At 42.7% G+C, this 13242-nt stretch overlaps 1 protein-coding gene across 1 annotated transcript in view; it reads right to left on the bottom strand.

Annotated features, from left to right (window-relative positions):
• The window catches only part of LOC109912305 (1-phosphatidylinositol 4,5-bisphosphate phosphodiesterase gamma-1-like), a 212832-nt gene that overhangs the window by 59983 nt on the left and 139607 nt on the right, over positions 1-13242 (bottom strand). Inside the window, exons 12-15 of the mRNA XM_048596175.1 lie at positions 7517-7685; positions 6412-6531; positions 4193-4300; positions 3355-3542 (exon numbers count right to left, since the gene is read on the bottom strand). Of these exons, the coding sequence (XP_048452132.1) occupies positions 3355-3542; positions 4193-4300; positions 6412-6531; positions 7517-7685 (585 nt within the window). The remainder of the gene's footprint in view (positions 1-3354; positions 3543-4192; positions 4301-6411; positions 6532-7516; positions 7686-13242) is intronic.

The raw sequence follows: 13242 nt of genomic DNA, 5'->3' as shown, positions 1-13242 counted from the left end.
GCTGCTGCCCAGGTGGTGTAGGTACATCCACAATGGCGTTAGGATGATTTTGACCCAGCACGGTGACAGGTGATTTAGTTTTAAATCAGAAAGCTGTACGGTTTGGAGTGGAACTTAGAAGTCGTAGTGTTCCTGGGCGTTACTGCGTTTGTCCTTCCAGGTGTAGTGGTCAAGGGTTTGGAAGGAAGGAGACATAATGAGGTACTGCATCTTGTATATTGCTACCACTCTGGTGGAAGATATGAACATTAAAAGGTAACAAAAACAAAGTTGCTGGAAAAGCTCAGCAGGTCTGGCAGCATCAGTGAAGGAAAAAGCAATATTAAAGGTGTTTTGTTAGACACCAATCAAGTAGGCTGCTTTATCCTGGATGATGCCAAGCTATTTGAGTATTTTAGAGCCTGTAGCCATCCAGGCAGGTGGAGTATATTCTATCAGATAAGAATTGTCCCTTATAGATGCTGGATAGATTCTCGGGAGTCAGGAGGTGAGTTATTTGTTGTAGAATTCCTAGTCTCTGTTTTGTTCATATGTAATATCTATGATTTGCCCAGTTCAGGTTATGGTCAATGGTAACCCCACAAATCACAGTGGTAAAAGAGGATGGTTCACTTCTCTCTTATTGGTGATGGTCACTGCCTGTAGCTTGTATGGTGCAAATTTTGCTTGCTGCTAAACAGCTCAAGCCTGAATTCTTTTTAGCTCTTGCTGCTTCTGGACATGCAAAATTCAAAGTTTGGTGCTGCTACCTAAGGGTGCCTACGCTCTGAGGCCACTAATTCATCCTGTCACATTACAGAATACCAAGTCTAATTTTCTTCGCAGGATGTGGCCATCACTGGCAAGGCCAGCATTTATTACCTAATTGCCCAGAGGGTAGTTAACAATCAACCACATTGCTGTGGGTCTGGAGTCACATGTCGACCAGACCTACAGTTTCCTTCCCTGACAAAGAACAACAGTTTCATGGTCATCATTAGTCTCTTAATTCCAGATTATTTTTAATATCAAAGTCCCACCACCTGCCATGGCAGGATTTGAACCTGAGTCTCCAGAACATTAAATAAAATCTGAAAGAACTGCAGATGCTGTAACACAGAAACAAAAACAGAAGTTGCTGGAAAAGCTTAGCAGGTCTGGCCATATCTGTGAAGAGAGCTCAGGGTTAGTGTTTTGGGTCCAGTGACCCTTCTTCAGAACTCTGACTTCTCTTCACAGATGCTGCCAGACCACTGAGCTTTTCCAGCAACTTCTGTTTTTGTTTCCGGAATGTTACATGTGTCTCTGGATTAATAGTCTAGAGATAATACCACTAGGTCATCAACACAATTATAGCTGGCTTTCTGGTGGGTTCCAAAACTTGCTTCACTAAGAAACTAATTTGAAAACATTCCAGGAACTCTCCATCCAGACTAATTCATCCAGTTTGATTTACGAGTTCATACATAGACTGAAGTCACGTATGGCTGTTGCTATCCCTTTATCACAAGTTCCTGCTTTTTCCTCTTGTATACTTTGTCCTGTCTTGTGGTTATTGTTATGGGGCCCATAGACAAGCCCCTAACCAGATTCTTTGCTCACTAATCCTCATCTTCACCCAAACTGACCCTACATCCTGATCTCATGAACCAAGTTCATCTCTAACTACTGGACAAATGCCATCTTTGATTAAAAATAATATCCTTCCACCTCATGAACATATGTGAGTTAGGAGCAGGAGGAGGCAATTCAGCCCCTTGAGCCTGTTCTGCCATTCAACAGGATCATGGCTCATGTTAACCTTAAGAGAATCCTGAACTCGAACTTCCAAGTCCGTTTGTGCTTCCGATTTCCGAAGTCTGCAATAATCTACACCTCTAATCTTCCTACCAATGTGTGGAACCTTGCAAATTGTATTTCAACTGCCACTTCTTTGCCCACTGTCCTTGCCTGTTCAAGTCCTCCTGCAGCCTCCACACTTGCTCAACACGACCTGTCCCTCCACCTATTTCTGTGTTATTTGCAAACTTAGCAACAATGTCCTCAGTTCCTTTGTCAAGATCGCTAATGTATAATGTGAATAGTTGTGGTCTCAACATGGACCCCTATGGAACTCCAATAGTCACCATCCGCCATCCTGGAATGGGCACTGGTGAGATAGTTCAGAGGATAGTGTGAGAGGGACAATGAGGACTTTCATGACATTGGGAACACAAAGTCCAATTTTCCAACTGTGGCGAGGTGATATTCCTGTGAGTGGGCACTGAGAGGACTATTTACATGCATCAACTTTCTTGTTATTACATCATTCCACCTCACTGATATGCGGTTTCCCATTCTTCTATGGCCGTATAGAAACTAGACAGTGACAATTCCTAACATGGAAGGCAGAGCAGTAACTTGCAACTCTATCATGCTGTGTGCTCCTCCAGACCACCATCAGTCCCCAAAATCTCTGGATATATTCCAAGGGCAGTGACCCACGCTTCCAGCAGGGCGTCAGTTCCCGTCAGCAAAGTAGGGTCCCAATTACCTTCTGACTGACATATCCAGGGCAAATTAAACAAACCATGCAGGGCATGTGTGGGCAGACAGCACTTGGCTGGGCTTTAAAGATGGCACCTTGAAGTGGCCAGCTTGTCCACCTGGGAAGTAGAATACAATGAGCAAGGGACATAGTGCACAGGTAATGACACAATTTGGGGAAGAAACCCTCCATTTCTTCGTGCCACTGTTGCTTTGCAGATCTGAACTTAATTGTTATCGCTTCTCACAAGGTTATGCCACAATCATCTCCCACATTCCTCATGCACAGTGAGAGTTACATGAGCTTCCGTTCGTCACTTGCCTATGAGCATATCTTCCTGTGTATTATCATTGGAGCTGGAGCCAAAGAACACTTAAGGAATATTCAGTGCACTAAATATGATCACATCACTCCTTCTACATTTCCAGAATATATGGAGAGCACAGGTCACATATTAACACATGTTTTCCTCTCTGGCTTTTTCCTTTTATCAGTTATGGGATGTGGCCATGGCTGGCAAGACCAGCATTTGTTGCTCATATGTAATTGCCCTTGTACTGAGTGGCTTGCTAGGCCATTTTGGAGGGTAGTTGAAAGTCAACCACATTGCTATGAGTCTGGTGTTATATATCAGATGCTGTATTTCCTTTCTTTGGAAGGACATCAGTCAACTAATTAGATTTTTATGGTAATCGATGATAGTCTCATGGCATAATTATTGAAATTGCATCCGTTGCTGTTGTGGGCTTTGAGCCCATGAGCTCAGGGTATCAGTCTGACCTTCTGGATTACTCGTCCCATATCATCATCATTACGCTGTACCATCTCTAAATCTAGGTGTTACCTACCAGAAAGACAGAGTGTAATCACCCACAAATGTCTCACTCTCCCTCACGAGGAAGGTGCCATCCTTTCCACCGGTCTCCGTGCAGTACTCATGGAGAAGCTTCTCGGCTATCTGACGACCATCTCTCCCGCCACCGAGCTTCCCATGGAACCACTTCTCGCTGAAGTGCAGATCGTTGTTGTTGAACTCCTGCTGATAACCGCAAATTGGAGCAAAGTGTAACCATCTAACATCAGGCATGATAACAAGATACTCGATGCATGACCCAGAGCAGTGGCACTCACTAACTAATGATAGAGGGCCACAAAATCCCATTCATATTTGCTTTGAGTGTAGTCCGTGGAACACTGCACCATAGTGATTGTAGGCAGATAGTGTTACTGATCTCAAATACAATCTTCCCCACAGCAAGGAAAACAAAAACTAGGACCAATAATGTTAATAACTGCTTAACATTTATTAGCGCCCCTTCACAAAATAAAGAAGCTGCAATGATTCTAACATTTCTGGAATGTCACCCAAAATATTTTTTTCCCATATTCACTGCCAAGAAGTACAAACAGTTGTATTAGTAAGTAAGCCCAATGTGAAATAAAACAATCTTAGTCACTGTAAATGGTCCTCGGCTTATATCTCATGCTATTTTAACTTTGGAAAGTAGCTGACTATACACACTATAAAACTGTTGCATAAGCCACCACCCAATACCAGAACCATCATATTATAACGCTGCCTAATGTCAAATACCAACTTTAAAGTTATTACTTATGTGGAATATAGCTATACCCAACAATGCGTTAACATCTACAAGAAAGAGGATAAAAATAATGCCAGTGTACCTCTTTTTGTTCTTCTTCCTCTTCATCCTCATTGTTCTGGTATCTCGATGTTTCTTCAGAATAATAGATCTTATTACTTGTGAGGACAAAATAATGTGGACTCCAGTTCTGCAAAGTTTGAATGTAAGCCATTGTCAAAAAAAAAAATTACTTTTGTTCTCATTTTCCCCAACTATTATATCTTGGATCTATACTGGCTTCCATTGCCTCAATCCACATTTCACAATGGTGAACCACTAGAGTATTTCCATTATTTACATGAAAACTCTCAAATAAAGTGTCACAGGCCTTAAAGCTTATTGAATTCCAACCGTGCGAGAGGCTAGTTTTCCTTTTCAGTGCGTTATTGTAGGAACCTGGTGAAGGGTAAGTGTCCACCAGAATTTAACATATAAGTTTCTCAAGATTTCCCATGCATTCTCTAAGCTGTCTAATTGATAAGCTCATACATCCAAATGCTAGTGGTGGTGCTTAGTATTTGTTCAAACTATACTTTTCATTAATGTAGTTTTTGCATTGTCATCCTACCCTGATTTACTCCGATGTTGTAGATTCATCCTATCTCCCTATACTGATTAACTTCTACTTCTGCGCAATTTCTTCTTTTAACCTTTCCTCATTTCTCATCACTTTTCCATGTTAAGTGTATGACTTTTCTGTAAAATCTCCTCAAACAATAACGTGTAGAAGCTCATGGGATGTTTGTACCCAAGTAAAATTTTGAAACAATGAAACTGAAAAAAAGGCCACTTGACCTGTTCTTCCACATCGTATATATAAGCTCTATCCTCCATAGTGGGTCACACACAAAAATTCATGGTTTTCCTCCAATAATTGCAAAGATAAACTCACCGCCACTCATATTACCTATGAAATGAAATTAGCAGAAACTCAAGAAAGGGATGCATTCATGGGTAGTAGGAACTGCAGATGTTGGAGAATCCGAGACAACAAAGTGCAGAGCTGGATGAACACAGCAGACCAAGCAGGATCATAGGAGCAGAAAGGCTGACATTTCGGGCCTAGACCCTTCATCAGTTTCTGATGAAGGGTCTAGGCCCGAAATGTCAGCCTTTCTGCTCCTATGATCCTGCTTGGTCTGCTGTGTTCATCCAGCTCTGCACCTTGGTGCATTCATGGGATCTTGTTTGGGAATTGGGACAGATTGAGATGAAAAGTTGTGCGTCTTTCACCTACAACACCTCATTTTTTGACATTAGCTTGTTTCATCTGTTTGATCAATGTTATTCTTTTTCTTCCTCAGCTCCAAATGAGTCAGTGTCCCATAATCCTTGCACGCTCAATTAACAGAAAGAGTATTTCCTTGTCTACCTTATATAGTGTGTCATAATTTTGTATACTTCTCTTAAATCTTCCTCAATCTCTTTTGCTGCAAGAACAATCTCAGACTTACCAATTTAGCCAAAACCATCATCATTTTGGTGAATCTCAATTGCACTCTCTTGAGCCCTTCATTTCTTTCCTAAAATGCTGTGATTAGAACTAGATGCCATCTTCTACTTGTGACATCAGAGCTTTATAGGAGTCACTATAACTTCGGCACATTTTTTACTCAATGCCTCTACCTAAGATCCCGTATGTTTAGCTCATCAGTCTCTAATATCCTCAAGGTCCTGCAATGTTCAAAGGCTGATGCACATGCACTCCAGTTTCCTCTGTACCTACACATGCAGTAGAATTATGCCATTCAAACTAAATGGCCTCTCCTTAATCTTTGTGTTGAAATGCATAATCTCACATTTCTTGGTATTAAATTCCACCTGCTACTTGTCTGTCCATTCTGTCAACCTCTCTATGTCCTGCTTCAGGCAGTTCACACCGCCATCATTGTTTGGCACTATCCAAGTTTATATCATCAGCAAATTTTGATGTTTTACTCTATTCCAAGACCCAAATCATTTTGTATATAATACAAAAGAACTCCTCACCCTACTGCACTTTATAACTTAACAATGATTTGAAAATTGTTCAACCTCTCATCTTCCTAAACCTTTCCTACTTTCTGCAATCTTTAAACTTGTAAAATCCAAGCTTGGGCTTTTCAAATCACTACTTCTTGATTGACAATTACTGTACAGTAGCTTTGGCTGTTTATACCCAATTTTCTCAATTGAAAACTGTCAGTATAATGGAAAGAAGAACGGTTGAGCAACACTCGCAGTGGTATTGATGAAGGTGGTGAGGAAGGAAGTACTTACATGGTCAATGGGATCCTCTAGGTATAGGATGCCATTTTTAATAGAGTTGCTTATGTCATTTTCTGAATAACTTGCTGATGAAACCTCTTCGTACAGGTTGCCTTCCACCAACTTCTTGTGCTTTAAACGAACAACAGAACAAGTATTGCACTAACATGAATTAGTTTTGTGAGATAGCATTGCAAATTGGCAAGCTGAAGACAGCACGGTGCCTCAGTGACCTCTTTGAACCATAATTTTACTTTAGAAAAAGTCCTAATTAAACTTAAGAAATCCGGGAAGGTGCCTCCCTGAATGACTAACATGTATCTGAGTTACTAGGACTAGAAGACCCCAGATTTCTGGGCAGTAGCACTAAAATGCTAAGGTAGCCTCAGTTTTCCCTGGGCTAGAGGTCAGAAAATAGATAGGGTTCCTTCTGAATACAATATTCTACTAACACAGAACTCCTACTCAGTCTGCAGAGGTACACAAAATAAACTTTATTGGGACACATTGATACAAGGTGGTATACAGGCCTGTTGAAGAAATGTAATTGGACTGTGTAAAATTATAAAAGTGTACTGGCTGGCTTGTGATAGTCATGTGTCTGCTACCTCTGCTTTAATTGCCTTTGTGCACAGTCTGTGGGGGCATTAAACACACATCACTTCAGGTAAGTTGTCAGAAATGGAGTAGCTGAATATGTGTGGAGCTGTTAGACAGCCAGCATCAAAAAGACACAACAAGAAAACAGTGAAAAACAAAACTTTCATTGAAACTCCAGTAGATATAGGCCCAACATGCTCAACATGTCGTTAGTGGCCAACTGTTGAGACATTTCCATCTAAGCAGTTCCTACTATCTCTCCATCTAAGCGTGATTGATTTTCTCTTCTCTCTTCAAGAATTGGGATGTTCTGTTCTGCAGGCTTACAAATTTTAATCTAAGAATAGGCAGGACAAAATCATATGAAGAGTTTCACAAAGTCATTTACAGTTTGCATACAATGCTTCAGCATAAGCAGAGGTCTGTTGAACAATCTAGTGGATCTCGAACTGAACATAGCAGGCAGCTTCAATTGATAGGCGATGTTCCTACCACAGTAAGTTAGCACCTCACCCACCTTTATCAGGATTTTTTTCTTCAGTTGATTTGGTGATGGGAGTTCATCTGCATTGATGTCTACAGGTTTGGTCAACAACATGTCCCCAAAGACCTTCTTGAAATGAGATGCCATGTTTCGTTGCTGGACAACACTGCAATGGTCTTCAATGGACAGAATAATTGGAAACCTGCAAGGTACACTTGAAATTAGTAACGCTCTGTGTAATATTGGATGTTGTTGCTGTTCCCATATAAGGAAATAATGGAATTGTGGTAACAGCATTGTTGAAGCAATCGAGAGTCCCAAGTGAATGCCCTGGGGACACAGTTTCAAATCCCACCATGAGATTTGACAGAATTTAAGTTTGATTCATAAATCTGGAATTGAAATGCAGCCTCAGTGCTGCTAAATGTGAAAATAATTGTCATAAAAACCATCTCAAGATGATTGTACAAGATGATGACAGGCATAGATAGAATGGATAGTCAAGAGACTTTTTTCCAGGGCGGAAATGACTATTACGAGGGGGCATAATTTTAAGGTGATTGGAGGAAGGTATAGGGGAGATGTCAGAGGTAGGTTCTTTACACAGAGAGTGGTGGGTGTGTGGAATGCGCTGCCGGCAGTGGTAGTGGAGTCAGATACTTTAGAGACTTTTAAGTGACTCTTGGATAGGCACATGGAGGATAGTAAAATGTAGGGTATGCAGGGTAGATTGATTTTAGTAGGATAGTAGGTTGGCACAACATCGTGGGCCGAAGGGCCTGTACTGTGCTGTACTGTTCTATGTTCTATCTCATTGATTGATGTCTTTCAGGGATGGAAATCTGTTATCCTTACTCACTCTGGCCTACTATTGACTTTATTCACACAGCAATACTGTCAACTCTGAGCAACCCTTTTAAATGGCTGATCTAGCCACTAAATTCAAAGGCATTTAGGGATGGGCAACAAACGTTGGCCTTGCCACTGATGCCCATATGTGAAAGATTGCATTTTAAAGAATCATTTTAATATGAACTGGATCAACAAAATATTTGCAATGAGTAAATGCTTACTTGTCATATTTCCAAAGAAACAAAGTGTTCTGCTGCTGCCCTGGTAATTCAACCCTCACCAAATAAAGATGATCTAGTCATTGATCTCATTTGCTATTTATAAGGGCTTACTGAACTCCAGTTGGTTGTCACATTTGTTTGCATTACAACTTTAAGATGGATTTTTTATTTAAGTACTCGCCTGAGGATAAGCGATTGATTATATAAATATTTTTCTTCTATTTAGTTTATCCTTTGCTTGTGCAGTGATGTAATAAAATCATGTTGATGGTAACTGCACTGCCTGAAGTTTTATCGGGTCCTATTTCACTGACAGAACTGAAGATTCTGTGGGGAATTGGTAGCGGTAGAGAAAAGGGGAAATGAAGCCTCTGTTCTTTGTACCCTTGACCCCGGCTCATTTAAGTATTTTAGATTGTGTCTGAGGGCAGTTAATACACAGCTGAGATACCCACTTCGGTTCAGATGAGAACAATGAACAGTCTGGCCAACTACATAGAAAAAAATGGCACAGGAACAGACCATTCAGCCCAATTTGTGCACACCAGTCCATTCAAGCCTCCTCCCATATTTGCTAATCTACATCTATCATCGTATGTACCCTCTCCCTCGAGCCTGTCTAGTTTCCCCTCAAACTTCAATCATTGACTGTGGTAGTGAGTATCCTTGATAAAACCTGTTTCTTCTAAATTTCCTATTTTCTTCAAGACTATTTTATATTTTTGTCCTCTGCTTATGCTGTCGTCCACAAGGGAAAGCATTCTCACTGTATCGACTCCAACAAAACTTTTCATAATTTAAAAGGTCATGCCTCAACCTTCTCTCATCAAGAGAAAAGTGACACCCAATCTATCACACCTTTCTCGATACACTAACCCAGGTGTTTCTGCAATCATCCAGTTGTGCGCACCAAAGATTATCTTTAAAAACTTAAAAATCCTTTGAACCCTAGAAATGACTGTTCTGAGACAGACAATCTTTTCAAGAGATGAGAAAAACACGGCTAGATGTAATCATTTAAAAGACATATTAGTATAATTACTGACAGCAATTACTAATACTCCCAGCCTCCGCTCAGATCCGACAAGGTGCCCTCTTGGCCTGGCACAGTGGCCTGGTATGGAGGCCTGTTGGCCCAGCACGGCGATATCCCAGCAGCCCATTGTGGCGGTCTCTCAGCCCGGTGTGGCCTCAGCATGGACCTCTGGTCTTGAGGTGATCCCAGACCTCTTGAAACCTGAGGTGAAGCTTGGTATGATCTAGAGTCAAGGACAGGAGACTAGGGCCAGCATGGACTGGGTTGGAAGACCATCGTACTGGTCACTTTTTTCCCCATGTTATAATTTATTCCTTGAATCTGCAACGCTGGACTTTTTACTTCTCTATTTTTCTAAGAACTGTAACTGAAGAAGCTGTACCTAGGGACCTTGTAACTAAGATGGCACTGCATGCAGCAACTTATACACTTTTCACCATCCTCATTTGCATGTGAGACAATAAAGCTAATTTTATTTCTAATTCTATTTCAAAATAGAATGGTGAACAAAGAATGGATTTCAAAACTTTTGAGATAAAACATTCTAAAATGTCTCTGAGACATCAAATGATGATAGGAAAAGGAAGATGGATGGGTGATCAAGAGCGAGGCAAAGAGGTTGATTTTAAAACAGACAATGGAGGCAAGTTGATGCAGAAATATGGAAACTGTATTCCAGTTCATGGAGTACACTCGCAATCAGGAGGAATTGAGTTGTGAAGTTGCAGGAACACAAGGACATGAAGCAATTTGTAGATAAAGGCAAGGATTAGTGTAGGTTAGTGAATACTTTATGGAGGGGAGCAAGATTTAGAGCTCGATTTTCGCCATGGAGGAGGGAAACTCAATCCAGGAAGTCCCCTAACCTGGCCGGCCTGTCTCCAGTGGAAACAACACCTGCATGCTTTTTTGTTGCTTTGGAAGGGTTGGGCATGTGACCACATCCAGCCTACTACCTCCGGCTACAGTTCAGATGTGGCCACAGAATCAGAAAGTCTCAAGGCCAGCTTGTTACAGGCTGCCTTGGTTCTCAGAGATTTGAATCGCTTTTATAAAAGGCTGCCGGGCACTCTAGTTCTCAACGCCCAACAAAACCCCCATGGCACCGTCATGCCTCCCATGTGCCATCTTCAATTCCTCACACATAGCCCCATTTCACCCCTATGCTTTCCATATTGTCAAGCCAAGTCCCTGCCCTCTCCTATGGCCAGGACATCTCCCTGTCCTCTCTTATCCCCACCCCATCTCCCTGCCCTCTCTTATCCCCACCCCATCCGCCTGCCCTCTCTTATCCCCACCCCACCTGCCTGCCCTCTCTTATCCCCACCCCATCTCCCTGCCCTCTCTTATCCCCATCCCATCTGCCTGCCCTCTCATACTCCCCATCACTTTAACAGCTACTCATTGAGTAGCCTTGAGATTCAGTTCCCAGTTTTGATCACCTGGGCAACTATGTGGAGGCAGGAAAAGAAATCATTACAAAAGACTTGATGGGCTTATAAGAATGGAATTAAAATTCGGTAAGGTAAGGCTTTTCTTTAATTCTTCTGGAAATCTAGAGTAGAGGGAATGGAAGCTAGGGCAGGTGCATGCTCCTCTTGCAGGACGTGGGAGGTAAGAGTCACTGCTGGTGTCCCCTCTGACTTCACCTGCGAGAAGTGCACCCAACTCCAGCTCCTCAAAAACCGTGTTAGGGAACTGGAGCTGGAGCTGGAGCTGGATGAATTCCGGATCATTTGGGAGGCTGAGGGGGTGATAGAGAGGAGTTACAGGGAGGTAGTCACACCCAAGGTACAGGAAAAAGGTAGCTGGGTGACTGTCAGGAAGGGGAAAGGGAATAGGCAGACAGTGCAGGGATCCCCTGTGGCCGTTCCCCTCAATAATAAGTACACCGTTTTGGATACTGTTGTGGGGGGGGGGACGTACCAGGGGAAGGCCATAGCGGACAGGTCTCTGGCACTGAGCCTGAACCTGTGGCAGAGAAGGGAAGGGGGGAGAATAGGAGAACAATTGTAGTGGGGGACTCGATAGTAAGAGGCACAGACAGGCGGTTGTGTGGACACGAACGAGATGAATGGATGGTATGTTGCCTCCCGGGTGCCAGGGTCCGTGATGTCTCGGATCGTATCTTCAAGATCCTTAAGGGGGAGGGTGAGCAACCAGCAGTCATGGTACACATCGGTACCAATGACATAGGGAGAAAAAGGACTGAGAATGTGAAAAACGAGTACAGGGAGTTAGGTTGGAAGCTGAAGTCCAGGACAAACAGGGTAGTTATCTCTGGATTACTACCAGTGCCACGCGATAACGAGGTAAGAAATAGGGAGAGAGTGCAGCTAAACACATGGCTACAGGGCTGGTGTAGGAGGGAGGGTTTCCATTATGTGGATAATTGGAGCACATTCTGGGGAAGGTGGGACCTGTACAGCAAGGACGGGTTGCACCTGAACCGGAAGGGCACAAATATCCTGGGAGGGAGGTTTTCTAGAGCTGTACGGGATGGTTTAAACTAGTTTGGCAGGGGGTGGGGAACTGGATTTATAATTCAGAGGATGAGGTATTCGGCCTTCCAACAGACACAACAGGGAGTGAGGTGGTTTATAAAGAAATGCGGTCGATGGAGCGTAATTGCGGACACCGAGATGGTTTGAGGTGTGTATACTTCAATGCTAGAAGTATCAGAAATAAAGCGGATGAACTTAGAGCATGGGTCGGCACTTGGAACTACAATGTTGTGGCCATTACAGAAACTTGGGTAACTCAGGGACAGGCATGGTTGTTGGAAGTTCCGGGATTTATATGCTTTAAAAGAAATAGGGAGGGTGGACAAAGAGGTGGGGGAGTGGCATTGCTAGTCAAGGCCAGTATAGAAGCTACTGAAAGGCAGTTCGAGAATGATATGTCTACAGAGTCAGTTTGGGTTGAGGTCAGGAACAAGAAAGGAGCAGTCACTTTATTGGGAGTTTTTTACAGACCCCCTAATAGTTGCAGAGAAGTAGAGGAGTGGATTCGGAGGCAGATACTGGAAAGGTGCAGAAGTCACAGGGTTGTAGTCATGGGTGACTTCAACTTTCCAAATATTGATTGGAAACATTTTCGTTGTAATAGTTTAGATGGAGCGGATTTTGTCCAGTGCATTCAGGAAGGATTCCTGACACAGTATGTAGATAGACAAACACGAGGAGAGGCCACTTTGGATTTGGTGCTTGGCAATGAACCGGCCCAAGTGTTAGACCTATTGGTAGGAGAGCATTTTGGCGGTAGCGATCATAACTCTGTCTCTTTCACGATAGTCATGGATAAGGATAGGTACATACGGCAGGGTAAAGTTTATAATTGGGTGAAGGGTAATTACAATTCAGTTAGGCAAGAACTGGGTAACATAAACTGGGAACTGATGCTGTCAGGGAAGAGCACCACAGAAATGTGGAGACTGTTTAAGGAATGCATACTGCGTGTGCTCGATATGTTTGTCCCTAGCAGGCAGAGAAGATGCGGTCGAGTGAGGGAGCCATGGTTCTCGAGAGAGGTCGAACGACTGGTTAAGAGGAAGAAGGAGGCTTATGTAAGGTTTAGGAAAAGAGGAATGGAAAAGGCTCTAGAGGGATACAAGTTAGCCAGGAAGGAGCTGAAGAAAGGGCTTTGGAGAG

This window comes from Rhincodon typus, chromosome 4 (assembly GCF_021869965.1).
Source record: "Rhincodon typus isolate 14 chromosome 4, sRhiTyp1.1, whole genome shotgun sequence".
NCBI classification, from domain to species: domain Eukaryota; kingdom Metazoa; phylum Chordata; class Chondrichthyes; order Orectolobiformes; family Rhincodontidae; genus Rhincodon; species Rhincodon typus.
The sequence above is the reverse complement of the archived record's forward strand: the minus strand, read 5'-3'. Positions and strand labels throughout refer to the sequence as shown.